Consider the following 19,802-nt stretch of genomic DNA (forward strand, 5'->3'; position numbering starts at 1 on the left):
TTCTTTCTTTCTCTCTCTTTCTCTCTTTTTCTTCTCTCTCTCTCTCTCTCAGTAATTGCCGACTGATATTCCAACCTTCTCTAGACAAGTACATTCTGATTCTCTGGTATACCCCAACACTCCCTGCTTTTTGAAGAGAAACTCTAATGACCAGAGTTGCCAAGAGACCAAACCCCTCACTGTGTTTAAGTAGACAATTTGAGCATCTGCAGTTGTCTGCACACAGAATGTAAAGCCTTAAGCCAACACTTTATGCCTCTTCCCTTTACCAAAAGAAGTGTACAAGTAAAATTGATGGAAAACATCTGCCTCCCTTCCTTTATCTAAAGGCTGATCAAGAAAAATCCTTCAGCCAGGAAACTGTCACAACTTTCCAAAAGCAGCCCTGCCAGGTTCCAGAGGACTGCAAGGCTTCTAGAAAACTCAGTTCTCTGGCACGCTCAGCAGAGCAACACCTTCGTGGGGAAAGGGTGGCAGTGGCTTTAATCTCCATGACATCCTGCTCTTTAATTTCAGCACACAGGGCTGCTGAGAATGGGCAACTCTGAATATTGACAGGGCTGCAGACAGCACAAACCAGGGAGAAATCACAACACACTTCAAATACCTCTAATGGGCTTCAGAAAGACACTGAGTAAAAACTGGCAACAAAATTTAGGATTATTATATCTGACTGACAGTAAGATACATCTGTTTAAATTATGGATTCTTCAAAACCCATTAAGCATGATTGAAATTATGGTCTCCTGGTTTCTATTGGGTATTCATGTCTAAGAACAAAATAAAACTTACGGAACTTAATTCAAATATGGTCATTTGATTTCCATAATAGATTTCTTAATCAGTCTCAGACCCGAATTTACAAAAAAAAAATTGGAGAAGATCTATTTAATTTTAAATTTACAATAATTTAATCCAATTTTCCCCCACAATTGTATCTACGTATCTCTCAGTTATACTTTACATCAATTTGAAGACTTAATTCTATTTCAAGATTATATTCAACTGGGTCTGATTTCAGTTAGATAGATACTATTGGTTATTCATAAGCAGACAATTATAGTGACAAAGAGTCTTGATTTTATTAAAGCCTTAAAACTCTCAGTGAGGTTTCTACAATTAGAAAGCTTAAATGGGATCCCAAAACAGTAGTAGCTTTGAGATAAGACCCTTTAGGCCTCTTTTATATAGCTAGCATATCAAAACCACCAAGAGAGCTTTTAAAATCAAAGACAGTTCTAGCAGAAAATAAACAGAAATAATATATTAAAAAAAAAAAAAAAAGAGAATAAGGCAGTAAAGAAGAAAAAGAGATGAACTTGAAATATAAAAAAATAAATCCTCGTCCTCACCACCCTGTCTTGACAGGGCAGGTCATTTTCCTGTAATTTACTTTTAAGTACAGTGATGGCCTGCATAGCAAAAAGTATTGCAGAGTCCCTGTAGAATTTAGGAAAAAAATTAAGAAAAAAATTATTTAGGTTGGAAAAGACCATCAAGATCATAAAGTTCAACCATAACCCAGCACCGTCAAGCCCACCACTAAACCATGTCCCCAGGTGCCACAACCACACAACTTTCAGACACCTCCAGGGATGGTGCCTCAAACATCGTCAGTCTGTTCCAAAGTTTCATGACCCTTTTGGTGAAGATATTTTTCCTAGTATCCAATCTAAAGCTCAAAGCTCCCCTGGCACAATTTGAGGCCATTTGACCTTGTCATGTTACTTGAGAGAAGAGGCTGACACCCCTGTTGCCCCTACACCCTCCTTTCAGGCAGTTGTAGAGGTAAGGTCCCCCCGAGCTTCCTTTTCTCCAGCTCCCTCAACAACTCCTCAAGACTTTTGGTCCAGTCCCTTCACCATCTTTGTGGCCCTTCTGGGGACACCTTCAGCTCCTCAACATCTTTCTGGCAGAGAGGGACCCCAAACTTAGTATAGGATTTAGAGTGCAGCCCTGCCAGCGCCAAGCGCAGGGGTGGCCATCCCTGTCCTGCTTGGCTTGGCACACCCTGGCTGAGAAAGGCCAGGCTTCCACGGGGCTCTCGGCCACCTGGGCACGCCCTGGCTCTGCTGCTGACCAGCATTTCCAAATCTTCTCCCCAGGCAGCTTTGGGCTGTCATGAGCTGGGTGCAGGATCAGCATTTGGCCTCCTTGAAGGCACACAGTATCTACAACCTTTCCCTCATCCATAAGTGTGTGACCTCGTCATGAGAGGAGATCAGGTTAGGCAAGCAGGACCTGTCTTTCCTAATCCTGACCCAAAGAGCAGCAAAGAGCAAGGCAGACAAATCTCCTCCTTCACTGGAACTTAGCTGCGTGTTTTTCGGGGAAAATAACCGCTAAAGCAACAACACAGATGCCACACTTCATATGACTAAACCACATTCCTATTCGTGTGCATTCCAGCATCACTGAAAATGAGGGATGAGTATTAGCTGGTAAAACAATAAATGACCCGTTTCTGGAAGCATATGAACAGAAGAGGAGCAACCAAGGACAAGGAGAGCTCAATCCTACGTGCTGCACAGACACTGCCAGTGAAGTCAAGAGAGGGCCAGCCTGGAGCAAGGTGGATATAAATGATATCTTAGTATGAATTTTCTCAGTAAATGGGGACTGTCCCCAGGAGCATATTAGCAATATAGATTTTATTTGTGTCACTCTCACAGTGTTTTGAACAACTAACCAGGAAAGCATTCTCATTCTGAGTAATATGTCTCTTTTAGTCATCACTCAGATAAACATTCATTAAATATGACTGGATGGGCAAGGGAAGTCATAGGAATTTAACTTTTACGATACTGTGGTAAAAATCTACTTGATTTGAGAAAATAATTTTGTCATATTAGGATTCCAAGAGACCTTTTTTCCCTGCACCTCCTTGATGAAAAGCTTGAATGATAAACTAGATGCCCTCTAATTCCATTTATTTGTGTCAGCTTTTGGCATTTGTTAGTGAAACCCTGCTCTTAAGTATTTGCATTTGTATTGTAATTCTTTTACATTGAGGCCATTTCCAAATGAAAGATTTTGAGATCTATAGCCATCTCTGAAACACAATCTTTCCCTCCATGCTTGCCAACAGAAATTCCACACTGATCTGCAAGTATTCTCTTCAACAAAAGTCAGTTGATGGCCAAGATCAGCAGGAGAAACTGTGCAAAGCACAGCTGAAGTAACAGCACATAAGTGCATCAGAGCACTGGGAGAGTTGGAATCACTGAGGAAAGGAGTCTGCCTATACTGGGAGAGAAAGAAAAACAGCTTAATAATGAATCAGCTGCATCATAAGAGAACCAGCCACCACCAGCTCTTCAGAAAGTAGAAAATAGGTACCAATGGCCCAAAAAATCCAGCTCAAGAACTATAGTTTGGCTAGCTGGGATGTATAGACAACAGGAGACAAAGACAAGCAAGTATTGAAACTTTTAAAAGTTTAAATGCTATTTTCACTCTTATCAGGAATCTACTGTGTGCTTTAAGTGTGCATAGTCTGTAGTGATCAAGTACAACCCTATTTTTTGTTTTTATCCATAGAGTGAGGATCCTTGAACTCTGCCCTACAAAACTAGAGGGTGAATACAGCTGTAGTGTATTACAGTAAATTTGGCTTTGTTGCCAGAATTCCTTTTGCCTTACATTGAAACTGTTTACTTTCCACCATTTCAAAGATTTTAAGGGGCATGAAGGCAAGACCCAGCACTGCCTCCCAGAGTGCTAGACAAATGAAGTGTGCCTTATGAAAATATATTAGCACCATCTATTTGTGAGCACTACCTCATTTATTCAAATCGTTCACAGCAGTGCTTTGATTTTTCCAAATCTGGTGTCATAGTACCACCAGGCAAGTTTTCAACAATAATCTGAAACTATGAAACTTTTATTTTCTGCTCTTTTATATTTTTGCATTTATTTTGGCTGCCAAACATAGAGAAATACTGGTTGTTTGGCTGCAACCCAAATATATCTTAAAATGGGAAACATTTAAAAATAGTTCTGTTTCTATGTACTACAATAAACAAGACACACTTCTAAAGCAGCCACAAGCACAGAATAATGGAATAACTTAGGGTGGAAGGAACTTCTCTAAGTCATCTAGTTCAACTCCCTGCCTAAAGCAGAGCTCAAGTTGCTCAGGGCCACATCCAGCTGAGTCTTGAACACCTCTGAGGACACAGATTCCATAATATCTCTGGGGTAATCTGTTTCAGTGCTTAGCATACTTCTGTTTAAAAAAAAGTCCCAATATCTAACTGGAATTTCCCATATTCCAGTTTGTGCCCAGTGCCTCTTGCCAAATCACTCTGCACTTCTGCAGAAAATCTGTCTTTGTATTCTCCAATAAGATAGCTGAGGATCCTTTCTCATGAGAGATTGCATCAATCACTAAGGTTCCTAGCCATGACATTCACATTCACAAATACTGTGAATGGTGAAAGTAGGTGCCATATGAAAAGGGCAACCAAGAATACCTTTTTAGGGGAGGGTGAGCTAACAGCCTTGCATGAAGTTTTGTCATTTACAAATGAAGTTCCCCAAGCATTTTTTTTTTGAAGTATTGTTATGCCTACACAAGTGTAACGTTGCTTCAGAAGAATAGGCTGTCAACATACAGCAGCTAGCTGTGCAAAACACAAACAAGCATGTCTATCTACAAAAACCTGACTCTTGAGCTCTCACCTTACACCTTCAAACTACTTCCATTTCAAAGAGGGCAACTTTTCTTTTCAAAATTACTTTTTATTTGACTTAATAAAGTAATGACCCTTAATTTTAGGATGCAAAGATGAAAACAGTCTGGTATTAAACTTGGGATCCTATTTCAGTGGTCCAACTCCCAATTCTACCTTCCATTCTGCAGATCATTTTTCATTATTTATTAAAATAGGAAACAAAACTGAAAACAAGAAAGAAAACTGTGGTTTGAAAATAACCAAGCCTGCAGCTCTGATGGAAAGGGGAACTGTCTCTGAAAACTTCTTTTGTATGATTTTAAAGAACCTGACCTGGCTCCTCTTGTGGGATTCAGTTTATTTTTTTTTTAAACCTTACAAAATTCAGCTACTTTTTTTGTGTCCAGTTAGTAAACATAGTTTGGTGTTTGATGGTAAAAATTTATAAAATTCAACATTGAAAAATTTAACATTGTTGAAGGATAAGGGCCAAGTCTATTCATTATTTTCAATGCACCTTTGAACCTCCTTCAAGTTGAAGAATCATTGATTGATAATACTTTTAAAATGAACAGTGCATAAATTTAAAGGGACAAGACAAAAACTACTTGTTAATAAAACAACCTGAAAAACTTATTTCAATTTAGATTATGTATCACTTATTTGCAGTAGGATAAAGCTTAACTTTGATATGATGTCTTTAGGCTCTCCAGGGCCATGTTCCCCTGGCTCTACTCTCAAAGCTCCTTATTTATTGTTGTTTTTTCCAGACTGGCCTGGTATGTATTTTTCAGGATGTAATTTCACCTGGACAGAGCTGATGAGACAGTGACTGTATCTTGCCCAGAAGAGCTGTCTTTCCAACCCTGGCTCCTACTCCTGTCCAAGGAAACAAGTCCAAGGCAACTCCACCCAGGCTGGGCTATGAAGGAAACTGTCCTGGCCAAAGAACCTGACAGATTCTGCATAAATATATTCAATAAAGGCAAGCAGAAGACTGTGGGGAGCAAGGAGAATCTCACAAATTCTCTAGGTCTAACCCTCTTTTTTAAAGCCTTTAAAGAGCATCAGCCAATGCAAACACTAAATGAGAAATGTAGCCTTTGAACGTGGCCTCACACAAGGTGGTCATACTTGAGAGCTGATCAGCTGAATAAAATCAGAGACTTTCTTTAATAACCTCTCCTCAGTGGGAAAAGCTCTACAAAACACAAAGAACTTGAGCAGGTGAAGAATTCAAATGCTGTTGGACTGGCCCTGCCCATAGACTTCAAATGTATTGGAGCAATTGGTGTTAAAGCCACAGACCTGAATGCAGGGAGCTCTTACACCTGAGTTCTGAGCAGGCAGTGCATTATCGCTGCCACGAGCGGGCAGTGCATTATCACTGCCACGAGCAGGCAGTGCATTATCACTGCCACGAGCGGGCAGTGCATTATCACTGCCACGAACGGGCAGTGCATTATCACTGCCACGAGCGGGCAGTGCATTATCACTGCCACGAGCGGGCAGTGCATTATCACTGCCACGAGCGGGCAGTGCATTATCACTGCCACGAACGGGCAGTGCATTATCACTGCCACGAGCTGGCAGTGCATTATCACTGCCACAAGCAGGCAGTGCATTATCGCTGCCACGAGCTGGCAGTGCATTATCACTGCCAGAAGCAGGCAGTGCATTATCGCTGCCACGAGCGGGCAGTGCATTATCACTGCCACAAGCAGGCAGTGCATTATCACTGCCACGAGCGGGCAGTGCATTATCACTGCCAGAAACAGGCAGTGCATTATCACTGCCACGAGCTGGCAGTGCATTATCACTGCCACGAGCTGGCAGTGCATTATCACTGCCAGAAACAGGCAGTGCATTATCACTGCCACGAGCTGGCAGTGCATTATCACTGCCACGAGCAGGCAGTGCATTATCACTGCCAGAAGCAGGCAGTGCATTATCACTGCCACTGCCCGCTCAGTGCTGGCATCTCCACTCCCTCCAGCCACCTTTCATTTGCAAGTATCAGTGCATTTCTGAAGTGTTGAAAATCAAAGGCATCACAAAAAACCCTGGCTGGAACTGCAGTCTCCTCTGCATCCGTGAGAAGAGTGAGGACACCACACTTTACAATCAGGATGATGATGTTTATTGCTGAGTGCACAGGCAATCTGCTACGTGGGTTACCCAGGCTGTAGAGAGGGACTCATTTCCTACAGCAAATTTGAAGTCTGTTCCTTACATGTGATCACCATTTATTATACCACAATACATTTTTTTTTTTCACTCTGTGACTACACATCTGGGGATCTTTTGAAACACTTTGGGAGGAATCATTCAAAAGAAGAATATCAAAATAACCAACAGCATGAAAGTATGAATTCTATTGTGTAGAATTTATTAAGGCAGCTCCAAAGCAACTGTTTAAAAAACCTCAAGCAGTAATAAAATGAAATTTGCATGTTTATTTGCATTAATAGAACAAAATAGGTAGTCATACACTGAAATCCTCTTCTGTGATAAGTATTACTTTATTTGCCTTAATCCAAGCAAAATAAAGAGCAAGTTTTTAGCCGAGTATGCTATAACATTGGGTTAGATGATTTTAAAGCTTTGTTTAACTTTGTTTTACCTCCTTCTCTGATAACGCACATGGTTATTTTTTAGGGACAAACCTGCTTAAAGATAGTAGTATTTAGACAGCTAGGAGGATTTACAAGCTGTAGTAATAGAATAAATTTGAAACCAGCATGTACTTTCAATCCTTTAGTTGTAAATTAAGTCTCAGAATCCCCAACATGTCTAGGTATGTTTCAAAATTGTTATCTTCTCTATTTTAAATCTGAAGAATGGTTCTCAGTCCTTTTATGCATTAGTTCTCACTTCTAATAAGGTCTCTTATCACTAATAGATAAATACATAGAGCACTGCAAAACAGACCATCTTGATAAATTCAGGAAAAAATCAAATTCAATGACTCGAGGTACAGAATATATTACCCAGGAAAGAAGCCTGAGAAAGTAGGAGTCATTGAGCTTGGAGAAAAAGTACATAGATATGAAAACAGTATCCAAATACATATGGCAAGCAAACAAAGCCATGTGGAAAAGCAGTATAAATTATTTCTGCTCCATATTTGTGAAGGCAAGTGACAAACTGCAGCAAGGAAGATACTGGAAAACTGATACAGGGAGCTACACTCTAGAATAAACTGTCTTGGGAATAAGAACAAGGTGGTCAAAATGAGCTCAGGAAGTCTTATTTCAGCCCTATGTTTCCTTGTAAAAGTTACTATTTTTCCCATTGAAGGCTACTACTTTTGTTCTGCACATCTAGATATTCACCATAAAGCCTCAAGGAGGGCTGCCCTCCTCCAGGATTCTACTTCCTATCTCTAACACACAGAAAATGAAAATCCAGTAAGCCATGGCCTCTTCAGTATGGAGACAAGCATTAGAGAATTGACAGGGAGAAGTAAGATTATTTTGTTATGTGAGATGAGAAAAATATCTCAGCGCAATTAATTGAGTAAAGGCAAGAAGGAGCATCCAGGAAACTGCAAGCTGCTGTCCCTAGCCTCAGCCACCAGGAACAGTCACACCTGTGCACAGGATGAACAAGGAGGTGGTTTGGAACAGCCAGAGCAATTTCATCAAGGCCAGGCTGTCTGGCAAAGCCTGCTGCCTTCTGCAATGTTATTCCGGGCTTTGCATACAATGGGAAAGGGGTGAACAACATTTACTTCAACTTTGGCACAGTTTCCACAGGCATCCTTTGTGTTAGACTGCAGAAATGCAGACTGGGCACCCACATTACAGGGGAGATGAAAAACTGGGTTCAAGGAATAGCAGTCAGTGGTAAAAAATCCCAAGTCCCTTCTGATACCTCTTTGATATTGCTTCAGAAGCTCTTTCTGGTTCTCAAGCAACATCCAGTGTAATTCCTGTACTCATTTCAGTGAGGGAGAAGGTTCTGTGCTTTGTGTACACCTAGGACAAAATTTGGGTCATGGAAAAGAATAGAGGCAGGTGAGTTGTCCATAATGACCTGCTTTGGAATTGAAGGGAAAAAAACAACATGCAGAAGCCCGTCCAGAAATGGGTGACATTCTGTTTATACAAGTCCCCCACTATGCTGTGTGTAGTCAAAGCAAGAATTTTTAAAATAATATGCAAAAAATTGGAAATTGAATGGGATTATCCTTTTTCTGAAGTCACGACGGTTTTCCACCTCCAGCATTGCAACCTGCATATGATCACACAAAATAAATGCACTCTCTGCTCAAAAAAACACCCAAGACATACAGGGCTTCAAACAGAGCAAGGATTAATAGCTCTGAATGTCACTTGGCAAAGGTGCTTGCAATATTCTGTGTTAACTTTGGAATAAATTCCCCACTTTTAAGAAGCAGACAGATGATAAAGCAATTAAATATCTGAAGCACACATAAGAATTCTTGGGAAGTGTTGGATATCAAATGCTAAACTCAGAAAGGGTAAGAAAACTCTGTCAGTAACAAAAGCAGTACTGAAATATTAAATTCTATTGTGCTTGGACAACTATGATTTGGGCTAGTCAATGGAGCTTTGTCTGTCAACAAAGCTTTTAGCCAGTTACTTTCCTTCCATTTAGAAAGCTGTAGACACAAACAAACAAACAAAATGTAAATTTAAAAAAAATTGCCCTAGTTTTCCAAAAGAGTAGTCAAAATAAAGTGGCTTCACTTTATTTTATATACTTTCTTGCTTTGTTCCTGGTCTCTGAACTGAACGCTCTCACACATTTCTGTGACACTTGCTGGACACAGCCCAGTCCTATAAGGATTCATTCCAACTGCACATAGTTTTTCCAGCTGGAAAATGTATCTCATCCTGCACCATTAGATGAGACAGATCTCAGGACTGATGACCTGGCTTCTTACTACTACTCTAAAATAAACCCAACAAAAATCCCAACAGATTAAGAAAAATCAGAGGTGATCCTTTTAATCTTCTTCTATATTGTTCCACATTTTGAGTTTGCAGAGATCAAAGGAAAGATTCTACAGTTCAAACACATTGGAGAAAACAAGCAACAAATTGCCAGTACATCTTTAATTTTAAAAAGTACTAATAAATACTTCATAAGTTTAGAATGTATTAATGAGTTCCTAAATTTGACAGAAATTATTTTTTATGAACTCTATGAACACATTGTGAACAAGAAGCATTGTTATCTTAAGAAAACTGAAATATGAAGTCAATGGTTCTAAATCAGTGGACTACAGAAAATAATGGTCATCAAACTAAATAAGCATACAACATGTAAAATAAAAGCTATGTCTATGATCAAGCGAGTACTAAGAGAAGACAAATACTTATTTTTGACAATGAAGGTGTTTAATCTTTTCTCCCACATATTTCCCTTCCTACCCAGGACATGGCATAGAGTTCATGTTCTCTGACTATATTTCCAAATTCTTTATCTGTTACATCACCTGCTCTATTTTCACCATGTTGCTTTTTATCTACAGAGATGAAAGAAAGCTGCAGGAAGTAATCTCTCCTTCCTACCTATCTTTCTATGTCTATATTATTTTTTAAAATAAATTCTCCAGCCAGCATTTCATTGCAAGAGGAATGCCAGTAATGAATCCTATCAGCCACTCAAAAGGAAGGCTTATGAAAATTTTGGGGTGGGATACGGGCACACACATCTATGCACAAAACCACCAGCTAAGCAATCTTTGTAGACCTGACTTTGCATTTTCACTTGTGCTTTTCTCAGGCATTTATCCAAATGCTCATGGAGAATTTATGGTATGTAGGAAGCTGTGCCTCTCTCATTACTGATCTTGTAACCCAGTGTGCAGTAGATTACATTAATTCCCAAGGAATGCTCTCTGACTTAAGAGTGTATTAAGCACATAAATAATGCTTCACAACTTCAGAGTTTTTAAATGAGATGGTCTTCCCTGTGCCAGTTTTTTTTACAACTGACAAGTGTTTTAATACTACAAAAACAAATTATTGAAAAAAAATCCAGAAGGGCCAGGTAATGGAAAAAATTATTCACAATGCCTGAAGTTTCAACAGGGCAACGACATCTATTCCCTATAAGTAACTTTTCTACATCCTTAATTCTAGGAGCAACCTCACACTGTCTTCAAATAAGTACAATAATAGCATATGATCTCCCTTGCTAATTGCTGTAAGCATTTCTGAGGGGAAAGGGAACACAATAAACATCTGTTACATTACTGAGAAACTGCTTTCTAAGAATCCATGGCTGTACATTAACAACATACTGATGCTTTTATCAACTGCTATTTCCTCACGTTACCAAAATTGTGAGAGTACAGGGGATTGATGAGAGTGTGAAATATTAAGAGATAATATTTGATGTAATGCATTTACCAAAAGCAAATGAGCAAGATGCCACACTGCCTTTGTGTGTGCCTCAGTGTACTAGAGTGTGAAATCAATCATGATGCAAGTGCAAGGTGTGTAAAGATTTTCCAATGGAGCAAAAATCCCCAAATCTGCCACAATTCTAAAGAAGTTCTTCAGCTACAATTAATTGCATAATTAGTATTTTCATCTTTTGGGAAAGAAATCTTATTTCTGTTTACACAGATTTGATTAACAAAGGACATAAATCACCTCCTACTCCATAATACTGAGTCACATCAGATGTACCAGCTACTGAGGAGCACTGAATATCCAAAACAAGCAAGAAGACATTTTTATTAGAATTTCCAGGTTCTGTGTTCCTCAGAACTAAACCAAAGAGCAAGAAGGAAGGCTGAAGAGATGCAGTACTGGTGCCTGTCAGATCACAGCTAAAAGCTGGTGCCCATCTGGGAGGCAGCAAGTGATGAGCTGCCACTGTGGAGCAATTCCATAGTCATGATCACACAGTAAAGGTCTCTTAATTAGTTTTATGACAAAATGAGACCTATTGTTTAAAGGTGAGTAAGAAACCTCACCACTGTTACTTGAGTCAGCTCTCCACCAAACTAAGCCTGGCTGCAGCCCTTCCCTCACTGGGAAATGAGCTGCACACTGTGCTATAAATAAAAACCCTGCCCTGCCATTGAATCCAACTACTTCAGGGTTTGCATGAGCCACAGAATGGAACTCTGCCAAAACGTTCAGGTCAGACAGTGGAATTTTCTATTATTTGTATCTCAGAGCTCAATTTCTTATCAACTTTCAGACTATTGCACCCATGCCTTTGTTCTCAGTGTATGTTTGTTTATGTTGTACAGACACTGCGATTTCAAAAGAACAGTGATAAGCAATAAAGCCTGAAAGTCTTGTGATTTTCTCAGTGTGCATTTTTCTTGTTCATGTATAGGCTTGAAGTGTGGTAATGAGGTAATGTAAAATGCCAGAAAATGCTTTAACTTCGAAGTCAGAAAAGGATCTTCTGGGACATTTCAAGCATACATGTTTGTATTTTTGAACCAGCCACAATTTTATGTGTTCTAAAATTACTCCAGACTTCTCCAGCACAGAAAGAAAAATCAAAGTGAATAATTAACATAAAGCAGATATTGCAAGCAGTTGACAAAAGAAGAACAGTCTTTTCCAAATGTGAGGTTAAAAATAATGTTATCCCACATACACTCTCAGTCCTTTAAAACTGGCCAGGTTCCCAAACTATTAATTATGTAAACTCATATCAAGCATTCTGTGGCCATTTATAGATTCATAAATTAATGTCACAACTGCAGGTGATTGGAAAGAATCTTTTCCTACTCTATTGAATTGTGCTGTTCCTAAGCAGGTTTTAAGAATAATGCAAAACTTCAGAACTATATAAAAATGCTGGAATAGCCCTTAAAAATTCCCTCATACTTTGACAATCCATTTTGCCATCAACTCTTCAGCTTGAGAAAGAGTATAGAATTACAATTTCTTTTTAAGACCGCAGTGACACCCTAGTGTTAGCACACGCCATACATACACAAAATAAATAAAAATCCAATCATATGCAGAGGTTTGGGCACTTCATTAAGCTGGGTTTTATCAAAGTGGATTTCTTCACATGGAGCCCTGATGACATGCTTGTTCAAGGTAAACAGTATTTATATAAGAGCCACTGAACAACTAGGCTAAGCAAAATTATTACTGCAATTGCCTCATTTATTTTTCTTCCAGAATATGCTCTCAATAATACTAAATTATTGCGAAGTGCTAGACCCCAGCAACAATTCCAAAGCATTTTAGAAAACACAAGTTATATTTTGTCTTCCAACCTCTGAACAAGTGCAGTAAAGCTTCCCTCCAGACTGGGAGAAAAGTAGTTTTCCTCTTATAAAAGAGCATTCTCTACCTCCCTGCCTTTAGGTCTAGAATCTTCATCATGAGAGCCCCAACTCTTTACCAGCATTTTATTCAGCAGCTCTGAATGGGTGAAGACTGTGCTGATAATCTTACTGCACCCATCCTTCCATAACCTTGTCTGGACACCTGCACACTTTGATGAAGCAGTGAGTGCCAAAACATTTAATTCTGGTGACCATAACTACAATCATGACTTCATGAACAGTGGAAAGCCACTTGCTGGTTCAAAACTTGACCTGTTTTTTCTTCCCCTTGATATGCCACACACTGGTTTGCTCAAGTGAGGAGGTTCAGAGCTGATACAGCCAGAGTAAAATGGCACATGGTTGTTATGTTTTGAGGGATGGCAGTACTGGAAAAGTTGGCTCAGTCCTTGCCCATACAAAAGTTTAGTTCATGATGCTGCCAGTAGTCATCTTCACAACCACCACTCTCACAGCACAATAAGGCAAATACTCAGAAAGCAAACTGGCCTTACATACACACTGTCCTGTATCATAGAAAAAGCTATTTTTAACTAAGACCATTTGAACTCAGGCAGGTCAAGCAAGTCTGAGTAGCATCTGGCCTGTGTCCAGCTGCCCTTTTCCCCTTGGGAAGACTCTGCAGGCTGGGCTGTCATGCCAGTGGCACCTATTTCAGGCTGCAGGCTGGCCAGAGCACAAATACCTGCTTCTGCTCTCACCAGGACTCACCACGCCAGCGAGAGGGACTCCAGCTCTCTTCTGCAAGAGGCAGTAGTCAAGAACGCTCCACAGCAACAAATCTGTCTTGCTCACAAACAATTTCAAGTCTGCACTTGAATTCCCCCAAGGAAAATAAACCCAATAGGAGTTGCATGAACAGTTCTGACTGTGGCAGGTTGCTGCTAGCCCCTTTTCCCCCTAGAGCAGACAGAGGTTTTTGTTTCCACACGCAGTGTGCAGTGCACACCTGGGGAGTCCAAAAGGTCCAAAGAAACCCCAAACCCATTGTCCATCCACTGTATCAGCAGATACACAGACCATACCACCCACACAGAGGAGGTTATGCCAGGACTGAGCCCGCAGCTCTCCTCCCAAGTGAATTCTGCAGCTTCTCCTTCTGGAGCAGCCAGAGCCGGGGGTTTATGAAGGAGGGTTGAAAACTAAGGTTCAAAAGGAGATACTTGGGAACATGAATATTGAAATGAAGAGGTGGAAGGTTATACAGATTACCCAGCAGTGAGATAATTTTGGAGGCGTTCATATGCCGTGGAATTTAATTCTGGCAGAATCCACCCATATGTATCATCACAATGTTGCACCACTGCTTGTGCCAATACAAAAATGGAATTCTGGTATTACAGATTATCTTTGAACTCGGAAGCCTGACACTCAGTACTGGTTTTGATATGTTTATGTGTGAGCCTAGGACACAACTGTCTGCATGATAAGATAAATTTGATTAAATGAACTGTTATAACTGTTACATTCTTATGGGCTGTTTTCACTCTCAGCAAGACTCAGCCAAATTTGCCATGACATATCTAGTGACTGAAAACCCTTGTCACTCTATTACACCAGATAAAGGATTCATTTTAAATTTCCTGTTGGACTTGTCACTTACGTGCCATTAAACATAAGAAAATAGTTCTCAAAAAAACCCAAATTAATTTTGCACTTCTGCTTCCAGACACAACAAAAAATGAAGTTAAATCATTTAGTTCAAACCGGTTCTTCTTCATAAGAACGTTTTTTAAACGTTAATGCATGGTGCATTTTGAAAAATAGTTCCCAGAAAGATGTTTTGTAAACCAATGGGATAGTAACATATAAACTACATGTCATTTCAATCCTTTTGTGATATTTTGATACACCAGCTTCATTGCATGCTCAAAACCCCCAACTTCCAGAAGACTTTTCCCTGTCTTACAGTTTTTGCCCTGCCCCCCTACAGCTACCAAAGGGGTAATTCTAGCAGGAAGGGACAGGGCAGCACAAAAGTTTAAAGTTTGGCTGTTGCAATATAATAACTGTGATACAGTGAAATAACTCTACATTGTTTTAACTGTTTGACACTAGTAAATGAAAACACATGCTCTGCTTAGTGAGATGTATTACGTAATACAGCATAGCCAGCAAACTTAGCTAGGAATAAAATTAGTCTACTCCTTTTCTCAAATGTCAGAGTTTGGGAGTCTACTGTAAAAACAGCTTTCACTCTAAAAGAGATGTCAGTTATAATTACCTTAAGCAGAAATATTAGTAGTAGCTATCTACAATATCAGACCAAACATATTCAGTACTTCCAAACAAAGAAACAAATCCTCAGTGCAAAACAACTCTTCTTCCCACTTAACCCCACTGCTGACAACTGTAGATACAAGGAAGTTTTGGATCTGGTTTTCCCTACAGGAGTCTGTAAATCAGGCTTTTCCACATGGCCCCCTAAGAAATGTCAAATCTATATTGTTTTTCCCTAAGAAGACAGCAACCAGGAGAAAGCCAAATTAGGGTTTCCTTGGACAGCAGAGTAGGATAGTCCTGGAAAGTAGAGCCAGGATGGACCTGAATTCCACTGTACCTGATGACTAATTCAAATAGTAGGAAAACCACAGTGGTCAGAAACAGCCCTGAAAAAAACCCAGAAAAAACATTAAGACTTTTTTTTTTTTAATAACTTCCTAAAACTGAAATTTTATAAGACGAGATCAACCCCAAATTCTTTTCAGCTCTAACAAAGTAAAACAGAACATGAAGGTAGACAAAAGCTATCAGAAACAGAGAATGTAGTGAAAAAACACATTTCCATGTGCCTCTGCTGTAACTGGAAAGTCAAGTGACAAAATCAAAAACATGAAATGCTTTACTAAACACTAAGAATTTATTCTTCAGCTGTTCCTTCAACAATTGTATCAGCTCCAACTGGAAAGATGACAGTGAAACACAGTTTATAAGGCAGCACAATCTTGTGGATTACGTCCTGTAACTTGTTTATTCTGGATTCTGTAGCTTTGTTTTCTCATCTCTGTCTCAGATGTGGGATGCTCTGCTTACCAACTCATTCTCTAAAGGCAATTCTTTTTGTCTCTACTTAATTCCTGTCCAGAGAGACAACACTGAGCTCTTTAAGAATGGAACTTTTCTTTTTCTTTATGCAGAACCATAAAAATTAGAGCATGTTTCCATCCATCAATACAGCAGAACATTGTTGAACTTTAGAATCATGGCATTGGCATAATGGCATAATGAGGGAGACAAAAACAAATAGAAAAATTCTAATGAGAAGAAAACTTTAGAGGCTCAATGAAGTTGAACAGCCAGCTGCTGAAATACTGGATGAAATGTCATCTGTAATGGCACCAGCACCCCTCACTGTGCTGCTCTCTGGCCCCTCACTCAGTATCCAAAGGCAGAATTTTTTCAGCAAGTGATCCCCCAGATGAAACACAAACATAAGTGTAAAAACCCCACTGCCTTCATAATAAAACACACTACCCACCAGCCCTCCTTTCCCAGTTATATTGTCTTTCCTTATTCTTAGTATTCCTCCAACAATACCTTAATCTTTGAAGTCAAAACAATGAAAGAATTCATTAATAAAAACCACTCTTTTGAGAACAGCAATAATATTTCCTTTTCATCCTAGTAAAACACACACGTGTGGAGGTGAAAGTACAAAAAATACATGGAAAAAGGAGCAATCAGTGTTCCAGCCTCCTGGGCAGCACATTTGCAGCCTCTCACACAGCTCTGGAAGTCTCTGTGCTGGCTCCGTTCCTCTGCAGCTGCAGGAGGCAAGATGTTCCTTCCACCTTGTGCCAGTGAAAGGAAATCCCAGCCCATGAGACAGAGGGTCAGGGTGTTGCACCTCTGGGAGAGAAGATGTGAGCAGCAGAATGGCAAAGTGCTGGTAGGAAGGGCAAGATTTATCCTGGTAGCCTGTTCCCACATGTACCTGCGCCAGCAGAAAGCGAGTTTGGCTGGATTGCTCTCCAAGTCATGAACTTGATCCCACTGCTCTCCAGAGAGCAAGGGTGACTCTGAAACCTCACTTGCGTGCTTTGGGACTCAAAGAGCACAGGAGTTCACTGGAATTTAAGCTTGCATAGCAAGGCAGAGAAGCCCTCTTAAAACAGAATATTATCAGTACTTATTTTAATTTTTAAAACCCTTTAAGATCCACATACGCTCTTTGCTTACAAAAAAGGTCTGTAGTTCCTATCAAACAAGACAATGCTGTAGAAGGCAATCCTTTGGACATTTTCACATAGCAGCTAAGTACTAATACACTTGTTTTTCCAATGCAATTCTTTGTAAAGAGTAACTGGAGAGGCAGCTACAAACAAAAGAATTAGGCTGATGTTTCCACACTGCAAGGGGAGAATCTTTAAAAAAGCTATTTCACTGAAAAGAAATGAAGTTTCCACCTGCAGCTTTATGCATTTGGCAAACAGAACCTCACTTCTGCAATGTTATTTTAGGACAGAAAAAAACGCATGCCAGAATTAATCTTGCAGTGGATTAGAAGCTTTGTCTGAATTTCACAGTTAGCATAAACTTAGAGCAGCTATTCTACAGTAGTGAGCAGAAAGTCCAGTGAAACCATTTTTAAAAAGACAAGCACTGGAAAAGTTCATTCCCTCAGTCTACGCAATGCATACAAGATTCCTGTCTGGTCAACATAATCCTCTCTTAAATCCTTTTGTCACAAAACTAAATTCTTAGAGTTAGCTTGACTTGAACTGCATTTCTGTTACTCACAGACTACACACTGTTCCACTATTACCAGTATACAGAAAACTCACATTGGCTCCAGAAGAGGAGATCAAAAGAAAGATAATTTCAAAAGAACATCATTATAGAGAAGAAAGAAAAATAATTACATTCTACCAAAAAAAAAAAAAAAAAAGTCTCTTAAGGAGGGATGGAGGTGAAAAGTCACCTCAACTCCCCAAAATACCTTTAGGTTTCCCTTCTATGAAAGAGAATCTCCTAGGAATCCCTCAAAGTGCCTATTTATTAATAAACACTCTCATAATTAAATCACAGGTTCCTCTAAATGTCAGTGGCTGCAGGAGAATGCAGATGCAAAATGCATTACAGAGCACAGTGGACTCAGGCAAGCACTTCCACAAAGTGAGAGCAAAATGTGCTCTACAGAAACAGTTGTGAAACTGCTGCCTCTGTGCCAAGGCACTGCAAACTGCTTTACCATCCAGATAGAGAAATATTCTTTTCATTTTATGCTATGACAGCAATAAAATACTATTAAAATGCCAATGTTATGTGTGTCACATAACCAAGGAGAAGAAGAGATCACTGCCAGCTTAGCAAATCTACTGTACCTCCAGACTCTGGGAGAAAAGAATGGTTAAACAAATATTCACACAGGTTTGGAGGGGTTTTTCTACTTGTATAAACTTTAATCAGTCATATTTCTCTCCCTCAAAATGCACACAAGCTGACTTATACTAATCAATGCCTACTGAATTGTTAAGGGTAGATATAAAGGGAAAGTATAAAAGTTCTTTCAAAGACAAAACTGAAATCTTCAACTAGTGACACAGGGCGCCTCCAAGTCATTTTGTCTTTAATATATTAAACCACAGACCTGCACAGTGCTGTCCAAGTCACTATAAAATCATTAAAGACAGTAACTTTGCCATGATAATTCTCATTAGAAGCACAAGATAGTATGAAAAATTTAAGCTTATTTTATTCAAGAGCTTTAAGGTTGCTGTTATACCTGGATTTGCCCTTTTCCCTGACCTTCCTTCATCTTGGCAGTTACCTTTAATCGTTCCTAACATGCTGAAAGCAAATTTCCATAACAAAACACAGGCTTTAAACCGCCCCCCGAAGTCCCACAGCAGAAGAACAAACAAACCCCCAGAAAGTTGTGCACAGCTACTTGCCTCTGGGCAATTTCTGCGTGTTCCCCAGGCTCAGTGCAATACATCCACAGAAAAGGAGACAGGCAAATGTTGGCATCGTGGTCTCAGTGATGGGGCGGCAGTGCCGGGTACCAGGCAGGAGCGCTGCTCTGCATTTAAGGGAACCCTTCCCTGGGCCAGGAGGCAGCAGCCCTGGACACGAGCTTGCTCTGCACAGTGGGAGGAGACGGGGTGACATCATCCCCTCCCTCTGCAAAACGAGAATTAGCATTAAAAAATATTGTCAGCCCTGCAATAATCCTCCGGGGATGGTTGCAAGGTCTTTTCCACCACACATTACCATTTCGTTACTTACATTTCATGAAAATAAAATCACGAATAGCAAACTTTCTATTAATGGAAAACTGATCTGAGAGATATTTTCAGTGTTTTGTCCGAGAGAGCTGGACTTAAACTGCAAAAACGGCATTTGCAGTACTCAGACAACTGTTTGCTATATTGACCTCAGTATTTTTGCAATCTCAACAGTTTTCTTAAGGTTAATTCAGGCTACTTGTGGCTTTTAGCCAGGCAAAATAAATACTAGTTTAATTTGATGTGACATTAGAAGCAGACATTGTAAATATTTATTCAGCAAAAGAACTGGACTTGAAAAATCTAAATGTCATTTTTTCACTTGTATCTAGTGTTGGCAATTTAAAAATACTTCATAATTTTCCCTTTCATAAGTGTCTGGTGAGTTAATGGGTACAATGCACATTGAAAGGAATAAAGCAACACTTCTCATTCCAGGGAGACCTTCTCACCAGTTACATAACTTTAGGTAGAAAAGAAGTTCCATTTTTCCATTAAAAGCTCTTGCATTCCATGCTTACAATGAGCCAAGTAAGCACAGCATTTGGTCCCACTCACAAGTGAGAAGATGGGAAGGAAAGGGCAAAGCAGAAG

General features: G+C 39.7%; 1 protein-coding gene across 50 annotated transcripts in view; it reads right to left on the reverse strand.

Moving 5' to 3' along the window:
* Window positions 1-19,336, reverse strand: part of ABI3BP (ABI family member 3 binding protein) — a 114,729-nt gene extending 95,393 nt beyond the window's left edge. For 14 of the 50 annotated variants that reach the window (XM_085588745.1, XM_085588753.1, XM_085588889.1 and 11 more), the window contains exons 1-2: window positions 19,210-19,332; window positions 18,876-19,104 (exon numbers count right to left, since the gene is read on the reverse strand). In XM_085588745.1, coding sequence (XP_085444871.1) covers window positions 18,876-19,095 — 220 coding nt within the window. In that variant the 5' untranslated portion in view covers window positions 19,096-19,104; window positions 19,210-19,332. Of the gene's footprint in view, window positions 1-18,875; window positions 19,105-19,209 lie in introns of all 50 variants that reach the window. The other 36 variants (XM_085588851.1, XM_085588794.1, XM_085588759.1 and 33 more) reach the window with 8 other exon arrangements.
* Window positions 19,337-19,802: the final 466 nt, after the last annotated feature.

This window comes from Lonchura striata, chromosome 1 (genome assembly GCF_050655825.1).
Source record: "Lonchura striata isolate lonStrDom1 chromosome 1, ASM5065582v1, whole genome shotgun sequence".
NCBI lineage: Eukaryota > Metazoa > Chordata > Aves > Passeriformes > Estrildidae > Lonchura > Lonchura striata.